General features: G+C 37.7%; 1 protein-coding gene across 1 annotated transcript; it reads right to left on the minus strand.

The window, feature by feature from the left end:
- Nucleotides 1-1,413: 1,413 nt before the first annotated feature.
- On the minus strand, nt 1,414-17,844 carry LOC122472518. Its single transcript, XM_043562169.1, has 4 exons — nt 17,456-17,844; nt 13,887-13,959; nt 13,690-13,775; nt 1,414-1,965 (listed from the first exon to the last, which is right to left on the minus strand). The coding sequence occupies exons 2-4, from the start codon at nt 13,944-13,946 to the stop codon at nt 1,497-1,499; spliced, it is 615 nt and encodes a 204-aa protein (XP_043418104.1). The 5' UTR covers nt 13,947-13,959; nt 17,456-17,844; the 3' UTR covers nt 1,414-1,496.
- Between the last annotated feature and the right edge of the window lie 289 nt (nt 17,845-18,133).

Consider the following 18,133-nt stretch of genomic DNA (forward strand, 5'->3'; position numbering starts at 1 on the left):
CAAATTAAAACTATAATGAGATATTATTACACACCTACAAGAATGGCTAAAATAAAAAGTGGTAATAATACCCAAATGCTGGTGAGAATATGGAGAAATGGTATCACTCATACATTGCTGGTAGGAATGTAAAACAGTAGAGCCATGGAGTGCCCGGCTGGCTCAGTCAGAAGAACATGTGATTCTTGATCCTGGGGTCGTGGGTTTAAGCCCCATGTTGGGTATAGAGATTACTTAAATAAAACTTAGAAACAAAAACAAAAACAAAACAAAAAACCAGTACAGCCTCTCTGGAAAAATAGTTTGAAAGTTTCATATAAAAGTAAACATGCAGTTGCCACATAGCCCAGCAATTGTACTTCTGGGCATTTATCAAAGAGGAATCTAAACTTATATTTACATAAATCCTATACCCAAATGTTTTAGCAGCTTTCATAATAGCTAAAAACTAAAGGAAAAAAAACCCAAACAAACAAACAAACAAACAAACAAACCCAAATACCTAGATGTCCTTCAAGGAAGGAATGGTTAAACAAACTGTAGTACATTCATACCATGGAATACTACTGGGCAATAAAAAGGAACAAGCTACTGATACATACTACTTGGATATATCTCCAGAGAATTAAGCTTGCTGAAAAAAGGCAATCACCAAAAGTTATACATTGCATGATTCCATTTATATAACATCCTTGAAATGACAAAAATATAGAAATGTATAACACGTTGGTGGTTGTCAAGATTAAAGAGGGGGTGGAAGAAGGAGGGAAGTGGGTGTGGTTGCAGAAGGACTCCATAAATGATTCTTGCCTTGATAGAAATGTTTTGAATCTTGACTGTATCAATGTCAATATCCTGGCTGTGATATTGTACTATAGTTTTGCAAGATGTTGTCATATAGAGAAAGGGTAAGGGTATATGGTATCTCTCTGTATGTGGATCTACAATCATCTTAAAATAAAAAGTTAATTAAAAAAATTACATATGTGGCTAGCATCATATTTATTTTGGACCCTGCCACTGTAAAAGTATTTGTAGGATCCCTTAAGGCAGAGAGTTCATATCACATGAATGTAAAGTGTAACAGATGCTTACAATGAAAGCACTATAAATTGTTGTATCTTTCTCCTGACAGTCACTAACACTTATTAAAATTATTAACACAAACCAAATATATATCACTAATATAATGTTTTGTCAACATCTCACTCACTTGCTATTTTTATTCATTTTTTAAAAATGTTTGTTTATTTTTGAGAGAGAGAGAGTGTGTAATAGTGAGTGCGCATGAGTGAGGGGGGAAAGGCAGAGAGAGAGGGACAGAGAGAATCCCAAGCAGGTTCCACACCCAGTGCAGAGCTCCACGTGGGGTTCAGTCTAACAAACCTGAGCTGAAATCAAGTCAGGCGATTAACTGACAGAGCCACCCAGGCGCCCCTTTATTCCTTAAAAAAAAAAAAGAAACCTGGAGGATTATTTACAAATCTAATTAACTTCTACTCACCCGATGAAACAGGGTGGTCTTTTTTTGCTTTCACAAGATGATTTTCCTTATGATATTCCTCTCTTGCACAGGTGCTGATTTGGGTCATGTTTTTGGAATCTCTTTTTAAGGCATTGTTTTTCTTCAGATTTTTCGTTGCACACTTACAAACACCTTCAATAAGATCATGCCAGCTGTAATTCATAAGATTTACAATTCCCGCAGGGAAAGTAATGTTATACTCAGCATATTTCTGCAACATCTCCCCAAGTTCACTCAGTATTTCAGCAGCAATCAGTTTATATTCTTCAAATAGATTCTTTTGCCGGTATATTTTGGTGAATCGAAGGTTAGATGAAAACTTGGAAACACCAGAAATTTGTGAGATCCCAGATGAATGGAATTCATCTTTCTTCTCACATTCAGCTACTGTAGATAGTCTTGCTTCCTTTTGTTCTTTAGATACTGTACTGTTTGTATGACTGTAAAAAACATATGTAAGCCTTAAAAGATATTTTATTTTCTTTAACTCAGTAATTCAACTTCTGGAAATCCATCTTAAAATTTAATAAAAAGGATGTATAATATCTGTGAATAAAATTGCTAACTGTAACATTATTTGTTGATATTAGAAAAAATTGAAAAAAAAAATAATGGCCCATAAGGATATAGCTAAGTAAATAGTGCCATGCTCATACAATGGGTAGCATGAAGAATTGTTTGGAAAATTCCTCTTAGTAATTTGGCAAAATGCTTACATTATAATATTATATAAAGATTATACACGGTTATATATGTGGAATGATCTCAAATGTAAATGTATGCACCATATATCTGCTAGTACAGAAACTAAGCAAATATCCTCTAAAAAAGTAAATTGATTATGGGATTGTAGAAGTCATTTTTTTGCCTTCTTTTATACTTTATACTTTTCTAACTTTTCTACAATTAATATTTATTACATTTATGAACAGAAGATAAAAACCAGTATGTGTGTGTACTGCTTATTCATTACCTTAATTATAAGACAAGACAGAGGTCGTTTCTTCCAAAGAGCCTTCCCTGAATTTCTTAGGTTAGACTACAAACACGTTGTATGTTCCCTTAGCCTGTCCTACACACCCCATCAGATGTTACTACATTATACTGAAATTCCAAAGCAGCAACAGAAACAGATCTGCAAAGGTCTAGATATCTCATATATTGGAATTTTCAGCCACAGTTTACAAAACAACTATGCATACCATGTTTAAAACTTGCAAGTGATCTACTCCTTTTGGTAATAGCATCTAGGTAATTCAAAGTAACCCTTTCTTGGAGACAACTAGAAAAGCTGGACCAAAAAAAATTTTTTTTTCTTAAAGGCTACAGAGAGCTAACAAGATAGTGATGAGTTACTATCAGTATCTGGAAGAAGATTGAAATCCAAAGAGAAAAACCCCATATTTTCCCCCTTTGTGGAAGGTTAGAGGTATGGAAGGAAAATTTACCAATTCTATAAGATGCATCTGAGAGGCTTAAAGACTGGTCAGGACTTTTGATAGCTTTGTGGGGGCTAAGTGTTCAAAATTTGAAATCTAGGGCCTTCCATGGCAAGGTTATTGGTTGAGACTCGAAAGGCTGTGGCCTAGGAGTAAGGATTTTCCAGAAGTACACCTAGACCAGCACATTATAACACAGCTTCAAATTATCTCATTTCCTGACATTGAATTAAGGTGACCCCTAAGTGTTGCTATCCACAAACTCCTGACGGAAACAAATGTAAATCTCGTCCAGTAGAAGTTGACTTCATCCTAGCCCTCAAATAATTTTTTAAAAAGTTTTTTAAAGTTTTTAGAAGTTTACTTTGAGAGAGAGAGAGAGAGAGAGAGAGAGAGAGAGAGAGAGCGCTGGGGAGGGGCAGAGAGAGAGGGAGGGAGAATCCCAAGCAGGTTCAGCACTGTCAGTGCAGAGCCTGATGCAGGGCTTGAAATCACAAACCGTGAGAACATGACCTGAGCCAAAATCAAGAGTCAGAGGCTTAACTGAATGAGCCACCCAGACGCCCCCAAATTATTTTTAAAAATAGTTTTCAAATACAATATGTGACACAAAGTGTTTTAAAACACAAGATTTACAAGGAATCAAGAGAACGTGAATGAGAGCCAGTAGAAACAGCAACTAATAAAATAGAACCATAGGGAGATATATAGTTTAAAATAACTCTGCTTACAATGACCAAGGAAATTGAGAATGTTTGCAAAGAACTGAAAGCTACACACACACACACACACACACACATACACACATGAGCATGTTTGAAAAAGAACCAGATAGAAATTATAAAGCTGAAAAATATCATAAGCTAAATTAAGAACTCAGTAGATGGGTTTAACAGCATATTAGACACAAAGCTGAAAAGAAAATTAGTTAAACGAAAGACAAGTCAGAAGAAAATCTTCACAATGAAGTATCGAAAGATAAAATTGAGCAGAAGTAAGATCATAAAATACCATCTGTTTATAGTCATCAAAATTTACTATTAATTTAAAAAATAAAAGGATAAAATGGAGGGGGATCCTGTTGGTAAATTAAAACATGTGTGTTATTTGACTCACCCCATGAATTTATATATATAACACTAACCAACTCAGCCACTCAGGTGCCCCTCATATTGACTTCTAAAGATGTAGAGCTACACTGTATGTATACTAGTATTTCACGCTAATATCTATATTAACATGGAATGTATATAAAAGGGAACATACAATTCCATGGCCATTGCTATCCTGAGAGAGAGTGTTTGGCACTCTCTTGGGCCAAAGTTGTTCACCTTTGATAAGACCGTCTGAATTCTTAATGTTTTAACTCTACTACCAAAGTGATTATGGTTAAGATTTGGCCTACCATGTATCTAAACTACCAGGAGAGAGAATGTACTGCTGATCAAGTGGCATTTAAGTCTATTGCTTCCTAGAGGAATTCTTCCAAAACAACTAGAAATTAGTGGCACCCCCACGCCCTTCCCAGTCCCACAGACATTTTTGGTTGATAAGTCCATATCCCAGGTGCTGATTACCCCATCTCTGGGCCCTTAAAATGCACAGGGTTTGAATCTAGGGGGTAGAGACTAAAGGAAGGTCAGACTTCAGCTGACTCTCTCTTACAAGGCATTACCAACAGCCTAGTTTTACAAATTTCTTCAGTGTTTTTCTCCACACACTTTTAGGAACTGATACAGTTCCTGCCAACTACAAATCATTTATCTGCCCCCTTAATGGCAAAATTCCTTTTTTTTATTATGATAAATTTCACATAAAATTTACCATTTTAACCAATTTTAAGTGTACAGTCCTAAAGCATTGAGTATATCCACATTATTGTGCAAACATTGCTATCATTCATCTCCAGAACTTTTTCATCTTCACCAATGAAACTCTGTACCCATTAACACTAACTCTCCATCCCTCCTGTGGAGGTTCAGAGCGTACCACCCCAAAATATGCCATTTTAGCATATTGATTATATTGAGTTAAAGGCATTTGAAAAATAGCAAATGGAAGGTGCATTCTGACCTTCCTTTTTCTTCCTGAAAGCAGGAGCTAAAACCCTCAGGTGAAACATACCCTCCCTATACCAGGAGGAAGAAACATTCTTATCACCAAAGATTAAGTTGAGGTCAGGAAAAATCTGTACAAACAAATTTGTTAAACTCTTACCTTCTGAGTCATTTCTCAAGGATTAGTTGCTCTAGCCTACCCCTTTGTCTTGTCACATTTTCACAGTTTATTATTTTGTCCAACCTAGCATATAAGCATTCAACTCTGTTCCATTGGGTGTTTGTTCTACACTTAAAAATTACTAGATAAAAATGTTTTTCTCCTACTGATCTGTCTTATATCCATCCCGGTAGGAGATCCTGAGAAGGTAGAAGAGACATTATATACCCTATATCACTCACTCCACCCCCAGCCCTGGTAACCACCATTCTACTTTCTGTGTCTACAATTTTGACTACCCTATGAACTTCATATAAGAGGAATCATACAATATTTGTTCATTTGTGACTGTCTTATTTCATTTAGCATAACGTCTTCAAGGTTCAGCCATGTTGCAGCATGTGTTGGAATTTCCTTTTTAAGGAGTAACATTCCATTGTACGTGTATACCACGCTTTGTTTATCCCCTCATCTCTCAATGGACTTGGGTTGCTTCCACCTTTTTGGCAATTATGAATAATACTGCTATGAACATGGGTATATACTACCTGTTCAAGTCCCTGATTTCACTTCTAGAATTGTAATTGCTACATCATGGTAACTCTATGTTTAATTTTTTGAGGAAATGTCATATAATTTTCTACAGTCACTGCACCATTTTACAGTTCCACCAGCAATGCACAATCCAATTTCTCCACATCCTTGCCAATACTTGTTACCTTCTGTTTTTTTTTTTTAATTTTTTTTTTCAACGTTTTTTTATTTATTTTTGGGACAGAGAGAGACAGAGCATGAACAGGGGAGGGGCAGAGAGAGAGGGAGACACAGAATCGGAAACAGGCTCCAGGCTCTGAGCCATCAGCCCAGAGCCTGACGCGGGGCTCGAACTCACGGACCGCGAGATCGTGACCTGGCTGAAGTCGGACGCTTAACCGACTGCGCCACCCAGGCGCCCCCTTTTTTTTTTTTTTTTTTAATTTTTTTTTTCAACGTTTTTTTATTTATTTTGGGGACAGAGAGAGACAGAGCATGAACAGGGGCAGAGAGAGAGGGAGACACAGAATCGGAAACATGTTTTTTTTTTTAAATAGACATCCTAATGGGTGTGAAGTGGTATACAGTAAAAGTTGTTTTGCTTTGAAAAAGCAAAGTTTTGAAAGTTGTTTATACTTGCTCCCATTCTCTATTCAACCCACTCTATGTGTCCCCACCTCTCCACAGAGAAGCCTCTTTTAAAGTCACCAAAATCCTTGATCATACTGAACCAAACAGTCACTATTCAGTCTTCAACTCATACAACTCCCACGCAGCATTTGACATAACTGAACATTCTTGAAACATTTTCTTCATTGGTTTTTTGAACATCACTTTCTCTTGGTTCTCCTCCCTCACTGGATATTCCTTCTCCAACCCTTTGCTGGTTTCTCTTCATCTCTGAGTTAACTTCTCCCTCTCACACCTCCCTTCTTCTCTCTACCTATACTCCCTTTGTAAGCTTACCCATTTGAAAGGCTTTAAAAACTATTTAGACCCTGACAACTCACAAATGTACATATCTACTTCTGACCTCGCACCTGACCCCCAAACTTTTATACCCACTTTCTACATAACATCTCTAAAAGGCATCTCAAGGTCAACTTATCCAACATGTCCAAAAATGAACTCCTGGTCTTTCCCACCAAACCTGTTTTTCCCTTAGTTTTTACTTACTTCAATAAATAGCAACTCCATTCTTCTAGCTGTTCAGGTCAAAGGCTCTGGTGTTGTCTTTGGATATCTTTATCCTATCTTTTTCTCACATTCTATATCTGTTCCATAACAAACCCAGTCATCTCTACCTTAAACTATATCCAGAATCAACCTTATTGCTCCTCTTTCAGAACTATCACACTAGGTGATCTACAATCATCCCTTGCCTAGATTATTACTATAGATAGGCTCTTATCTAATCTTCTGCTTTTCCCGCCAGTTCTTAAAATTGAATCTCAACACACAAGCCTAGTCATTTAATCAGGTCCAGTGACCCCTCTACACTCAGATTCTGCAATGGCTTTCCATGTCACTCAGTATAAAAGCCTGCATAACAGTGGCACCTAAGGTCTTTCATGATCTGACCCTCTCCGTCCCCTCTTTTTTTTTTGCTATTTATTTATTTATTTATTTATAGATAGATAGATATTTATTTATTTTGAGAGAGAGAGACAGAGAGAGAGAGATAGGGAGTGAGCAAGGAAAGGGCAGAAAAAGAGGGAGACAGAGAATCCCAAGCAGGCTCCACAGCTATCAGCATGGAGCCTGACAAGGGGCCTGAACCCATGAATCATGAGATCATGACCTGAGCTGAAATCAAGAGTTCGATGCTTAACCGACTGAGCCATCCAGGCGCACCTCTCTTATTATTATTTTTTTTAATGTTTATTTATTTTTGAGAGAGAGAGAGTGAGTGGGGAAGGGTAGAGAGAGAAGGGGACAGAGGATCTGAAGTGGGCTCAGTGCTGACAGCAGCAAGCCTGATGCGGGGCTCGAACTCAACTCATGAACTCTGAGATCATAACCTGAGCTGAAGTTGGATGTTCAACCAACTGAGACACATAGATGCCTCTCCCTTTCCTCTTATTCTTATAATCTTATCTCCTACTACTCTCTTCCAATTCATTCTGCTTCAGCCACACTGGCCCCTTTGTTACCCTCAAATAGACCAAGGATGCTTCTCACTGTTATGTACCATACACCCTTACATCCATCTTCTGCTCAAATATTACTATAGAAATGGAGCCATTTTGAACACCTTATACAATATAGCATCACCCTCTTCCCCTTGAACCTGTTTTTTTCTCTAAGGCACATATCACTATTTGATATTCTATATATTTACTTGTTTATTTGGCTTTAATTTGTTTCCTTTTGCTCCAATGAAAGCCATGAAGCAGAGGCTTTGTTTTATTCATTACTGTTTCTCTAGCACATATTTGCTCAACAAATATTAGTATAAAGAGAAAAAAGATAGATTTAGGTCCAGATAGCAATGTTAGTGGGTTAGTGGCTTTGCTCAGATGTGATCCTTCTTTAAGATGGGAGCCATGAGGGGCACCTGGGTGGCTCAGTCGGTTAAGCATCCGACTTCAGCTCAGGTCATGATCTCACAGTCCATGAGTTTGAGCCCTGTGTCACGATCTGCTGACAGCTCAGAGACTGGAGCCCGTTTTGGATTCTGTGTCTCCCTCTCTCTCTGCCCCTCCCCTGCTCATGCTCTGTCTCTCTCTGTCTCAAAAATAAATAAAATCATTAAAAAGTTTTTTTAAAAAGATAGGAGCCATGAGTTGAATATAGAACATTTATATCCCAAGCACATATTTTACTGAGCAACATCAAAGGTATCTTCAAGCCTCTGATAGTTGATATAATAAAATCTAGGAGGACAATCAAGCATACATTGCATGGACACTGTGTTACACAGAATACACAGAGAAGGAACAGTCCTTCCCTTTCAGGAGCTTAAAATCTATAATCTGGCTACTATCTTTACTCATTTATTCAATCAGTATCTATTGCATAAGAAACCAAAACTGATTTCACTACACTATCAGAGGTATGAACAAAAGTACTTTAAATGAGCTGTCCTTTGAAATGTTCCCTAAACCAGTTGCTCCCTAAACCAGACAGCTAACCAAGTCATTACAATTTCAAAGTGTTTTCTTCCACCAAGTCAGTGTGGTAAAACATTATCAACACTTGATGGAATTTCACTTGCATAAAGTTTTTATTAAATGGTAAACAGCACTGGGACACCTGGGTGGCTCAGTTGGTTAAATGACTGTGGCTCAGGTCATGATTTCAGGGATTGTGAGTTTGAGCCCTGAATTCGGCTCTGTGCTGATGGCTCAGAGCCTGGAGCCTAGAGTCTGCTTCAGATTCTGTGTCTCCCTCTCTCTCTGCTCCTCCCCTGCTCACACTCTGTCTCTGTCTCTCTCTCAAAAACAAATAAAACAGCTCATGGATTGGAAAAATAAATATTGTCAAAATGTCAATACTACCCAAAGCTATCTACACATTCAATGCAATCCCAATCAAAATTGCACCAGCATTCTTCTCGAAACTAGAACAAGCAATCCTAAAATTCATATGGAACCACAAAAGGCCCCGAATAGCCAAAGGAATTTTGAAGAAGAAGACCAAAGCAGGAGGCATCACAATCCCAGACTTTAGCCTCTATTACAAAGCTGTCATCATCAAGACAGCATGGTATTGGCACCAAAACAGACACATAGACCAATGGAATAGAATAGAAACCCCAGAACTAGACCCACAAACGTATGGCCAACTCATCTTTGACAAAGCAGGAAAGAACATCCAATGGAAAAAAGACAGCCTCTTTAACAAATGGTGCTGGGAGAACTGGACAGCAACATGCAGAAGGTTGAAACTAGACCACTTTCTCACACCATTCACAAAAATAAACTCAAAATGGATAAAGGACCTAAATGTGAGACAGGAAACCATCAAAACCTTAGAGGAGAAAGCAGGAAAAGACCTCTCTGACCTCAGCCGTAGCAATCTCTTACTCGACACATCCCCAAAGGCAAGGGAATTAAAAGCAAAAGTGAATTACTGGGACCTTATGAAGATAAAAAGCTTCTGCACAGCCAAGGAAACAACCAATAAAACTAAAAGGCAACCAACGGAATGGGAAAAGATATTCGCAAATGACATATCGGACAAAGGGCTAGTATCCAAAATCTATAAAGAGCTCACCAAACTCCACACCCGAAAAACAAATAACCCAGTGAAGAAATGGGCAGAAAACATGAATAGACACTTCTCTAAAGAAGACATCCGGATGGCCAACAGGCACATGAAAAGATGTTCAGCGTCGCTCCTTATCAGGGAAATACAAATCAAAACCACACTCAGGTATCACCTCACGCCAGTCAGAGTGGCCAAAATGAACAAATCAGGAGACTATAGATGCTGGAGAGGATGTGGAGAAACGGGAACCCTCTTGCACTGTTGGTGGGAATGCAAATTGGTGCAGCCGCTCTGGAAAGCAGTGTGGAGGTTCCTCAGAAAATTAAAAATAGACCTACCCTATGACCCAGCAATAGCACTGCTAGGAATTTATCCAAGGGATACAGGAGCACTGATGCATAGGGCCACTTGTACCCCAATGTTCATAGCAGCACTCTCAACAATAGCCAAATTATGGAAAGAGCCTAAATGTCCATCAACTGATGAATGGATAAAGAAATTGTGGTTTATATACACAATGGAATATTACATGGCAATGAGAAAAAATGAAATATGGCCTTTTGTAGCAACGTGGATGGAACTGGAGAGTGTGATGCTAAGTGAAATAAGCCATACAGAGAAAGACAGATACCATATGGTCTCACTCTTATGTGGATCCTGAGAAACTTGGCAGGAACCCATGGGGGAGGGGAAGGGAAAAAAAAAAAAAAAAGAGGTTAGAATGGGAGAGAGCCAAAGCATAAGAGACTGTTAAAAACTGAGAACAAACTGAGGGTTGATGGGGGGTGGGAGGGAGGAGAGGGGGTGATGGGTATTGAGGAGGGCACCTTTTGGGATGAGCACTGGGTGTTGTATGGAAACCAATTTGTCAATAAATTTCAGAAAAAAAAAAAACCAAAAAAAAACAAATAAAACATTAAAAATTAAAAAAAATTTTTAAAATGGTAAACAGCACTAAAGAGTTACTTGTATTTCTCTTCTAAATAATAATTCCATTCACATAATGTGAAAAATAACAGTACTTTCCCAACTAAGTATTTAAGTAAAGTAAAAGGGAATGTTTTTAAGATGAAAAGGTATTTTAATTTGCATAAGAATTCTAAATGTAGATCTTAAATCTTTGATCTTTAGGCATTAGTTATATTTTCACTGATATTTAAAAGATGGAAGACCCATTTTTGAAAACTTTAAATAACTCATGAAATTTCTATATCTCTTTATAGCTTTAAAGTTGCTTTCATAAACATCATTTTACTAAACTCCAATACAAACTGTATGAGCCATACTGTGTTATCTTCACTTTAAGGTATTTTTTTGTGTTAACATCCTGTAAATATGCATTCATAATTGTCAGATTTACCTATTGCTCAAATGAAATGATAAAAACTACTTATTTCAATAATAATATTAACACCTACCATTTATTAATTGCCTCAGTTTTATTATATGTAAGATAAGGTCAATAATTTTACTTCCTTCAGAGGGTTGTTGAGAAATTGAATGTGCATTTTAAAAATAATACTTACCTGTCTGGTTTATTTTTCAGACAGAAGCTCAAATAATGGACTACCCATTTCAAAACCAGACTTAAAAACCTTAAGGAGATAATCAACAATGAAGGTCTTGGCACCTGGCTCAGTGTTAAAAGTAGCCCATTTCTCTAGGAACAGCACATATGAAGAAATGACTCACTCATTCAAGAAATATTCATCAGCACAGTTCTAGGCGCTAGAGAGACATGGCAAAGAGAATGGAACTCTACCTCATGGACCTTAATGGGGAAGACAGGAAGGGAAAATGAAAGGAGGAAGAAGGAGGGGAGAGAGAAAGGAAGGCAATGAAAATTACAGATAGTGATAACTGCAGTAAGGAAAATAAAACAAGACACTGTAATAGAGTGACGGGGGTGGTGTATGTTTGGCTTCCTTGGATTGGGAGATCAGGGATGGCCTTTCTGAGGTGGCATTTGCAATGAAACTAGAATAATGAGGAGGAAGAGCCAAGCATAAAATAATATGGCAGAAAACATTCAAAGGAGAGTGTACAGCAGATGCAAAGAACCAAAAGCAGGTGGCCTTGGTTGTTAAAAGAATAGATAGGCCATAATGTCTGGGGAGCAAGTGACAGGCAGTGGCATGCAAGGAAGTCAGAGGGCAGGTAGGAGAGGAAATGACAGAAGGACTTGCAGCTCATGGTTAAAAGTGTGGATTTTACTCCTGGTACAGTGGCAGCAGTAGGATAGCCAGTGGAAGAAACAGGGTGTTTCTAATTGGAATGAACAGAAGCAATGCTTAAGACATGCATCAAATAAGAAAGCTGGGCAGCCAATAAAGCCCTGGAGCCTTATGATAAACAGACCTACTTATTGCCCCTATGACAACCTGAACTCATTTACTGAGTGCCAATTATAAGCCAACTACTTGTGAATGTAAAATAACCAAGTTATGTCGAATTGTTTTTCAAACAGAAAGAGTCGGAAATAAAAAGACAATAGACTTCTGAAAAGAGCAGCAACTTGCAGTGGTCTTGAGAAAAGTTATAGCAGGCTCAAAACAACAAACAAACAAACAAACAAACAAACAAACTCTACCACATGAGAGTATACTATGGTTTCTCAACCCTGGCCCTATTGACAATTTGGACCAGATAATTCTCTGTTGTGGAGGGCAGTCCTGTGCATTGTAGGATGTTTAGTGTTGCATCCTTAGTTATGGCAACCACAAATGTCTTCAGATATTGCCAAATGCCCCTTGTGGGGCAAAGTTGCCCCTGCTCAAGAACTCACTGGTATAACTGACAGCTTTTAACCTTATACAACCTTGTGATACATGTTCTAAGATGAGTTGGAGTATTTTAATTTGCAAGTTAAAAAACTGTAGTAATTAGCGGGTAAAAAACATTGTGAAATGACTAGTTCCATCATTTCATTTATATTTAAGGGCGGACACAAATCTGTATTAAGCCCATTCTGTGTGTTAAGCATTGCTTTTAGGACTGGGAATAGATAAGTGATCAAGTAGATTTAAAAAAATCCTTCCCTATCGACCTGATACTCTCACAAGGGGAGGGAGAGCAAACAAAGAAATAGGAATGACATTTATAATGTTATAGAAAGTGATAAATGCATGAGGAAAGTTAGGAAGAAGAATAGGGAATGCCAAAGTGAGGACAGGGTAGAAATTTGAAATAGGATAATCAAGAAAAGTCTCATCAAAAAGGTAATATTTAAGTAAACTATGAAAAGGAACAGGAAGAAGGGTCCCTGGGTGGCTCAGTTGGTTAAGCATCTGACTCCTGATACCAGCTTAGGTCACGATCTCATTGTTTGTGAGCCGATGTGGGGCTCTGTGCTACCAGTAAGGAGCATGATAGGGATTTTCTCTCTCCCTCTCTGTCTGCCCCTCCCCTGCTCTCTCTCTCAAAATAAATAAACTTAAAAAAGAAAAAGGAACAGAAAGTAAGCAATGCAGAAACCAAAGGGTACATCTAGTACAAACCCTGTAAAGCAAAACTGAGGCTGGGTTTGTGTGGAAAGCGGCAAACAGAGTGACTGGTCAGATATGACCAATTATGCTTCAATTAATCACTGATCTAGCTAAAATAAAGTTCTCTGATTGGCTTCATGGTCAGCTTTGAAATAGGAAATTCCTTGATATAGTTTCTTAAGGGACGGGGAATAGGAAGCACTGGTCCTGAGCACCTATAACTCTTTGAAAATGTAAAGTGATCCCAGCAATTGAAGAGTAATTCCAAATATTTTACCTATAAATAGCTCTTGAGGTGTATCTCAAATGGGGGAAATGGCCTTCATGTTCTCTTTTTTCCCATATTTTCCTTTTTGGTTTCATCTAAAATGAAAGAAAACTTTCTGATTAAAAAGCAGAGAAAAATACTGGTCCAAAGCTAATTATTTTTAGAAATGCAAACTACAATTTGATGAGACTGAGGTATATTATTACCTGATCAAAGAAATAGATGGGCCCAATATCCAAAGATTTGGCTTCAGTAAAGTCTTCCATTCTGCCATGAGACCTAAGAAGGAGAAATTAGAACTCTGAAGACAAGTTATCATGTTTATAGGTGATTTTTCAAAGCACTTTACACTTTGAAAGTTTAGATGTTGTATTTTCAATGAAATGTAAAAAAATTTGGGGTGGGAAATGCAACTGTTCTTTTATCTCTATCTTTGCTTCATAGGCTATCAACTTGACATAGATGCAATCAGAAGGATTGCATGCTATGGGCAAACAAAGCAATAGCACATCCCTGCCAAGTATCTTCACCTGGGCACTACTGACATTTTGGGCCATATAATTCTTTGTGGTAAGAAGCTACCTTGAACATTGTAAGATGTTTAGCAGCATCTCTGGTGTCTACCTACTAGACACCAGTAGCATACCCTCCCAGTTATGGCAACAAAAAGTGTTCCCTGACACTGTCAAATATCTCTTGGGGATCAAAACTGCCCCTGGTTGTGAATGGCTGTGCCAATGCAATGGCCAGGGAAAAAGGTTTGACAGGGAAGGAACTGGTTAAGATAATTAACACTGCTGATGACAGGGCCATTTATAGCAATGCCATTCAAAATATGGCCTCTGGAGGCGGGGCCTCAGGATCACCTGGGACCTTGTTAGAAATGCCAATCCTCACTCAGACCTCATGTATAGCGTATCAGAATCTCCAGAGGTGGCATCTAAGAACCGGTGGTTGAACAAGCCCTCCAGGTGATTCTGAAAAATGCCTAAGTTTGGGAAGCATGGACTAAGAGGACACATTTTACCTAGTAGGCTGTGAAAACCCACTTGTGACTGGGGGCAGTGGGAGGGAGTCTGGGGCTGGCTAAACCATAGCTAACTGGCCTAATGGATTTGTAGTAGAAGGATGAAGGAGCACACAGTGGAGGACTGAGTAGCAGCAACAACATCAATGGACTGGGAAATGGGATGGACTGAGGATCATTAGCTATTACTATTATTAATAAAGAAAAATTTCAGAGGCCCAGATTGGATTAGCCCATCCTTTAAGTAGGAGAATGTCTTTAAAATGAAGATGTGAAGGACAGCAAAACTCCTATTTATCTACACATCTCCATCTCATTGTCCTGCCACTGTAGCTGAAGATTCTACTTTAAGTGAATCCAGTATCTCAAAAATCCTTGGTTAAAATGTAAAAATACAGGCATTTATGTTGTAACATGTTATGTACATTCATGAGAAACCTTATGTCTTGCAATATTTTGCACTAGAAATAATAGGGCTTATGGGAAAAACAGGGTTATGGTGCACCACTTAAAATCCATGCTACTTTGGAACCAGAGCACAAAAAAATCACACGCCAGTAATTGGCACCTGAGGAGAAACTTAAACGACCCTGGCAGGCGCTTATAGCAGAAGCTGCTTCAGGGATATATTTTTTTTAAAATGTTAAGAGTAGAAATTCAAACTGATGGGTACTGAAATAATGTAGATGAAGTAGAGCTCCTTGCCAGTGGGGTTGCTTTAAGGCATGCACAGAGAGAAGTGAAACCTGCTACAATGTGAGAGAGTACCTTTCTGGGGAGGCATCCTGGGTACTAGTGCTCATTTTTTATTTTTTATTTTTTTTAAGAGTTGAAAGATTTCTTGCCTGTGTCGCAGCTGAGCTGAAGGCCTTTTCCCACCCTAATAAAGGTTACAATTCTATTCTGTGGCCTCCTTTCACTAGAAAAATCAAGTATGAAAATTTGAGGATGACAAATTCCATGCTATGCTGATATCAGTCTCTCATTTAATAATTATTAGTTAATTTGCTTTATAAAAACACAAATTGTGGTCAAGCATGCTACAGTTGACCCTTGAACAGCATGGGTTTGAACTGTATGAGTCTACTTATAATGCAGAGATTTTATAGTACTATAAATGTATTTTCTTCTTTTTCTTAACGTTTATTTATCGATTTTTGAGAGACAGCAAGCTAGCAGGGGAGGGGCAGAGAGACAGAATCCCAAGCAGGCTCCATGCTGCCAGCACAGAGACCAATGTGGGGCTCGAATTCATGAACAGTGAGATCATGACCTGAGCCAAAACCAAGAGTTGGATGCTTAACCAACTTAGCTACCCAGGTGCCCTCATAAATGTATTTTCTCCTTATGATTTTCTTAATAACATTTTCTTTTCTCTAGCTTACTTTATTGTAAGAATACAGTATATAATATATACAACCTACAAAATAAGTATTGATCAATTATTTATGTTATTGATAAGGCTTCAGGTCAATAGTAGGCTATTAGTTAAGCTTTGAGGAGTAAAAAGTTGTAGGTGGATTTTCAGTTGTGTCGGGGGTCAGTGCCCTTACCCCCAGTGTTGTTCAAAGGTCAACTGCAGTTGATCAATGAATTAGAACTGAGTCTAGAAATAAGCCCTCACATCTATTGTTAATTAATTTTTGGCAAAGGTGCCACAATAATTCAATGAAAGAAAGAATAGTCTTTTCAGCACATGGTAATGAGACAACTGGATATCTACATACAAAAGAATGAAATTAGATCCCTACATCACACCATATACAAAAATCAATTCAAGGGGTGCCTGGGTGGCTCAGTAGATTAAGTATCTGACTCCTAATTTCAGCTCAGGTCATCATCTCACCCTATACTGGCTCTGCTCTGATAGTGTGGAGTCTGCTTGGGATTCTCTCTCTCCCCTCTCTTTGTCCCTCCTATGCACACATGTGCTCTCTCTCTCTCTCAAAACAAACAAATAAACTCTAAAAAATCAAAATGAATCAGAGAATGGGAAAAATAATTGCAAAGCATACCCTATGTAATAAGAATCTAGTATCTAGAATATATAAAGAACTCTTAAATTCAACAAAAAGACAAAAGATGAATGACTCAATTTAAAAATGGACCAAAGATTTGGAAAAACATTTCTCCAAAGAATATATGCAAATAGCCCATAACACATGAAAAGATGCTCACCATCATTAGTAATTAGCTAAATTACAATCAAAACCACTACATACCTATTGGGATGATTATAGTTTAAAAAAAGACAATAATAAGTGTTGACAACATATGGAGAAATTAGAAACCTCATACATAGCTGGTAGGACTGTATAATGCTGCAGTTGCTTTTGAAAATAGTCTGGTAGTTCATCAAAATGTTGAACATAGAATTATCCCATATGACTCAGCACTTGTACTCCTAGATATATATCCAAGAGAAATGAAAACATATATGTCCATACTAAAACTTGTACAGGAATGTTCATAGTAGCATTATTCATAATAGCTAAAAAAATAGCAACAACATAAATGTCTATTAATTGATGGGTGAAAAATATTCTATAATTAAATAGTAGTAATATATTAAAAACTACAGAATTATACCCTTAAAATGATGAATCTGTGACATGTAAATTACCATTTTTAAAAAAAGAGTACCCAAAAGTCTCTGCCAGTTCCAACTTCTACCCATAACAACCTAAAGATATCAAATTCCAAAGTTCAAGCCCTCAAAAATATCTGAGTGCCTTAAAAAGTACCAACCTTCTGTCTCACCAGTTGCTGCAATTTTCAGACCCAAGGAATATTAGAGATCTGTTGGTTCTGACTCCAAAATAACTTTGTACCAGAGTTCCGTTCAGAACTTCAAGACCAACTGATTCCATTCATGTCTTTTATTTTGGTTATCCTCAGTCACTGGAAATGTAAACTTGGAATTTCTGGATTAAGAGAGCCAGTTGAGCACCAAGTCGTCTACATTCTGGAATTTATATAAAGTTAGAATGTCTTTATTTATAATTACCGGAAATTTAACAACACAGAAATATGGTATCTCATATGTTTGGAGGTAGAATAAGTAGCCTATGGATTCCAATTCAGTGGCTGAATGACATCACCAAGGATCCAGCATCATCCCATCTTTCTGTTCTGTGTTCTTCAGATTTCATCCCCAAGGATCATTTTCAGCTTTGAAAACACCTAAAAGAAGGGACCATATTTTCTTTTGTGTTTTTTTTTTTTTAACTTAGGAAACGTTTTCCAGATGTTGTCAATGGGTTTTTCGTTTTAAAATATTTATTTATTTATTACCTATATATTTATATTAAAAAATTTTTTGAGAGGCACCCGGGTGGCTCAGTCAGTTAAGTGTCCGACTCTTGGTTTCAGCTCAGGTCGTGATCTCGCAGTTCGCGGGTTCAAGCCATGCCTCGGGCTCTGCAC

The sequence above is a fragment of the Prionailurus bengalensis genome, chromosome B4, assembly GCF_016509475.1.
Source record: "Prionailurus bengalensis isolate Pbe53 chromosome B4, Fcat_Pben_1.1_paternal_pri, whole genome shotgun sequence".
Lineage (NCBI taxonomy): Eukaryota > Metazoa > Chordata > Mammalia > Carnivora > Felidae > Prionailurus > Prionailurus bengalensis.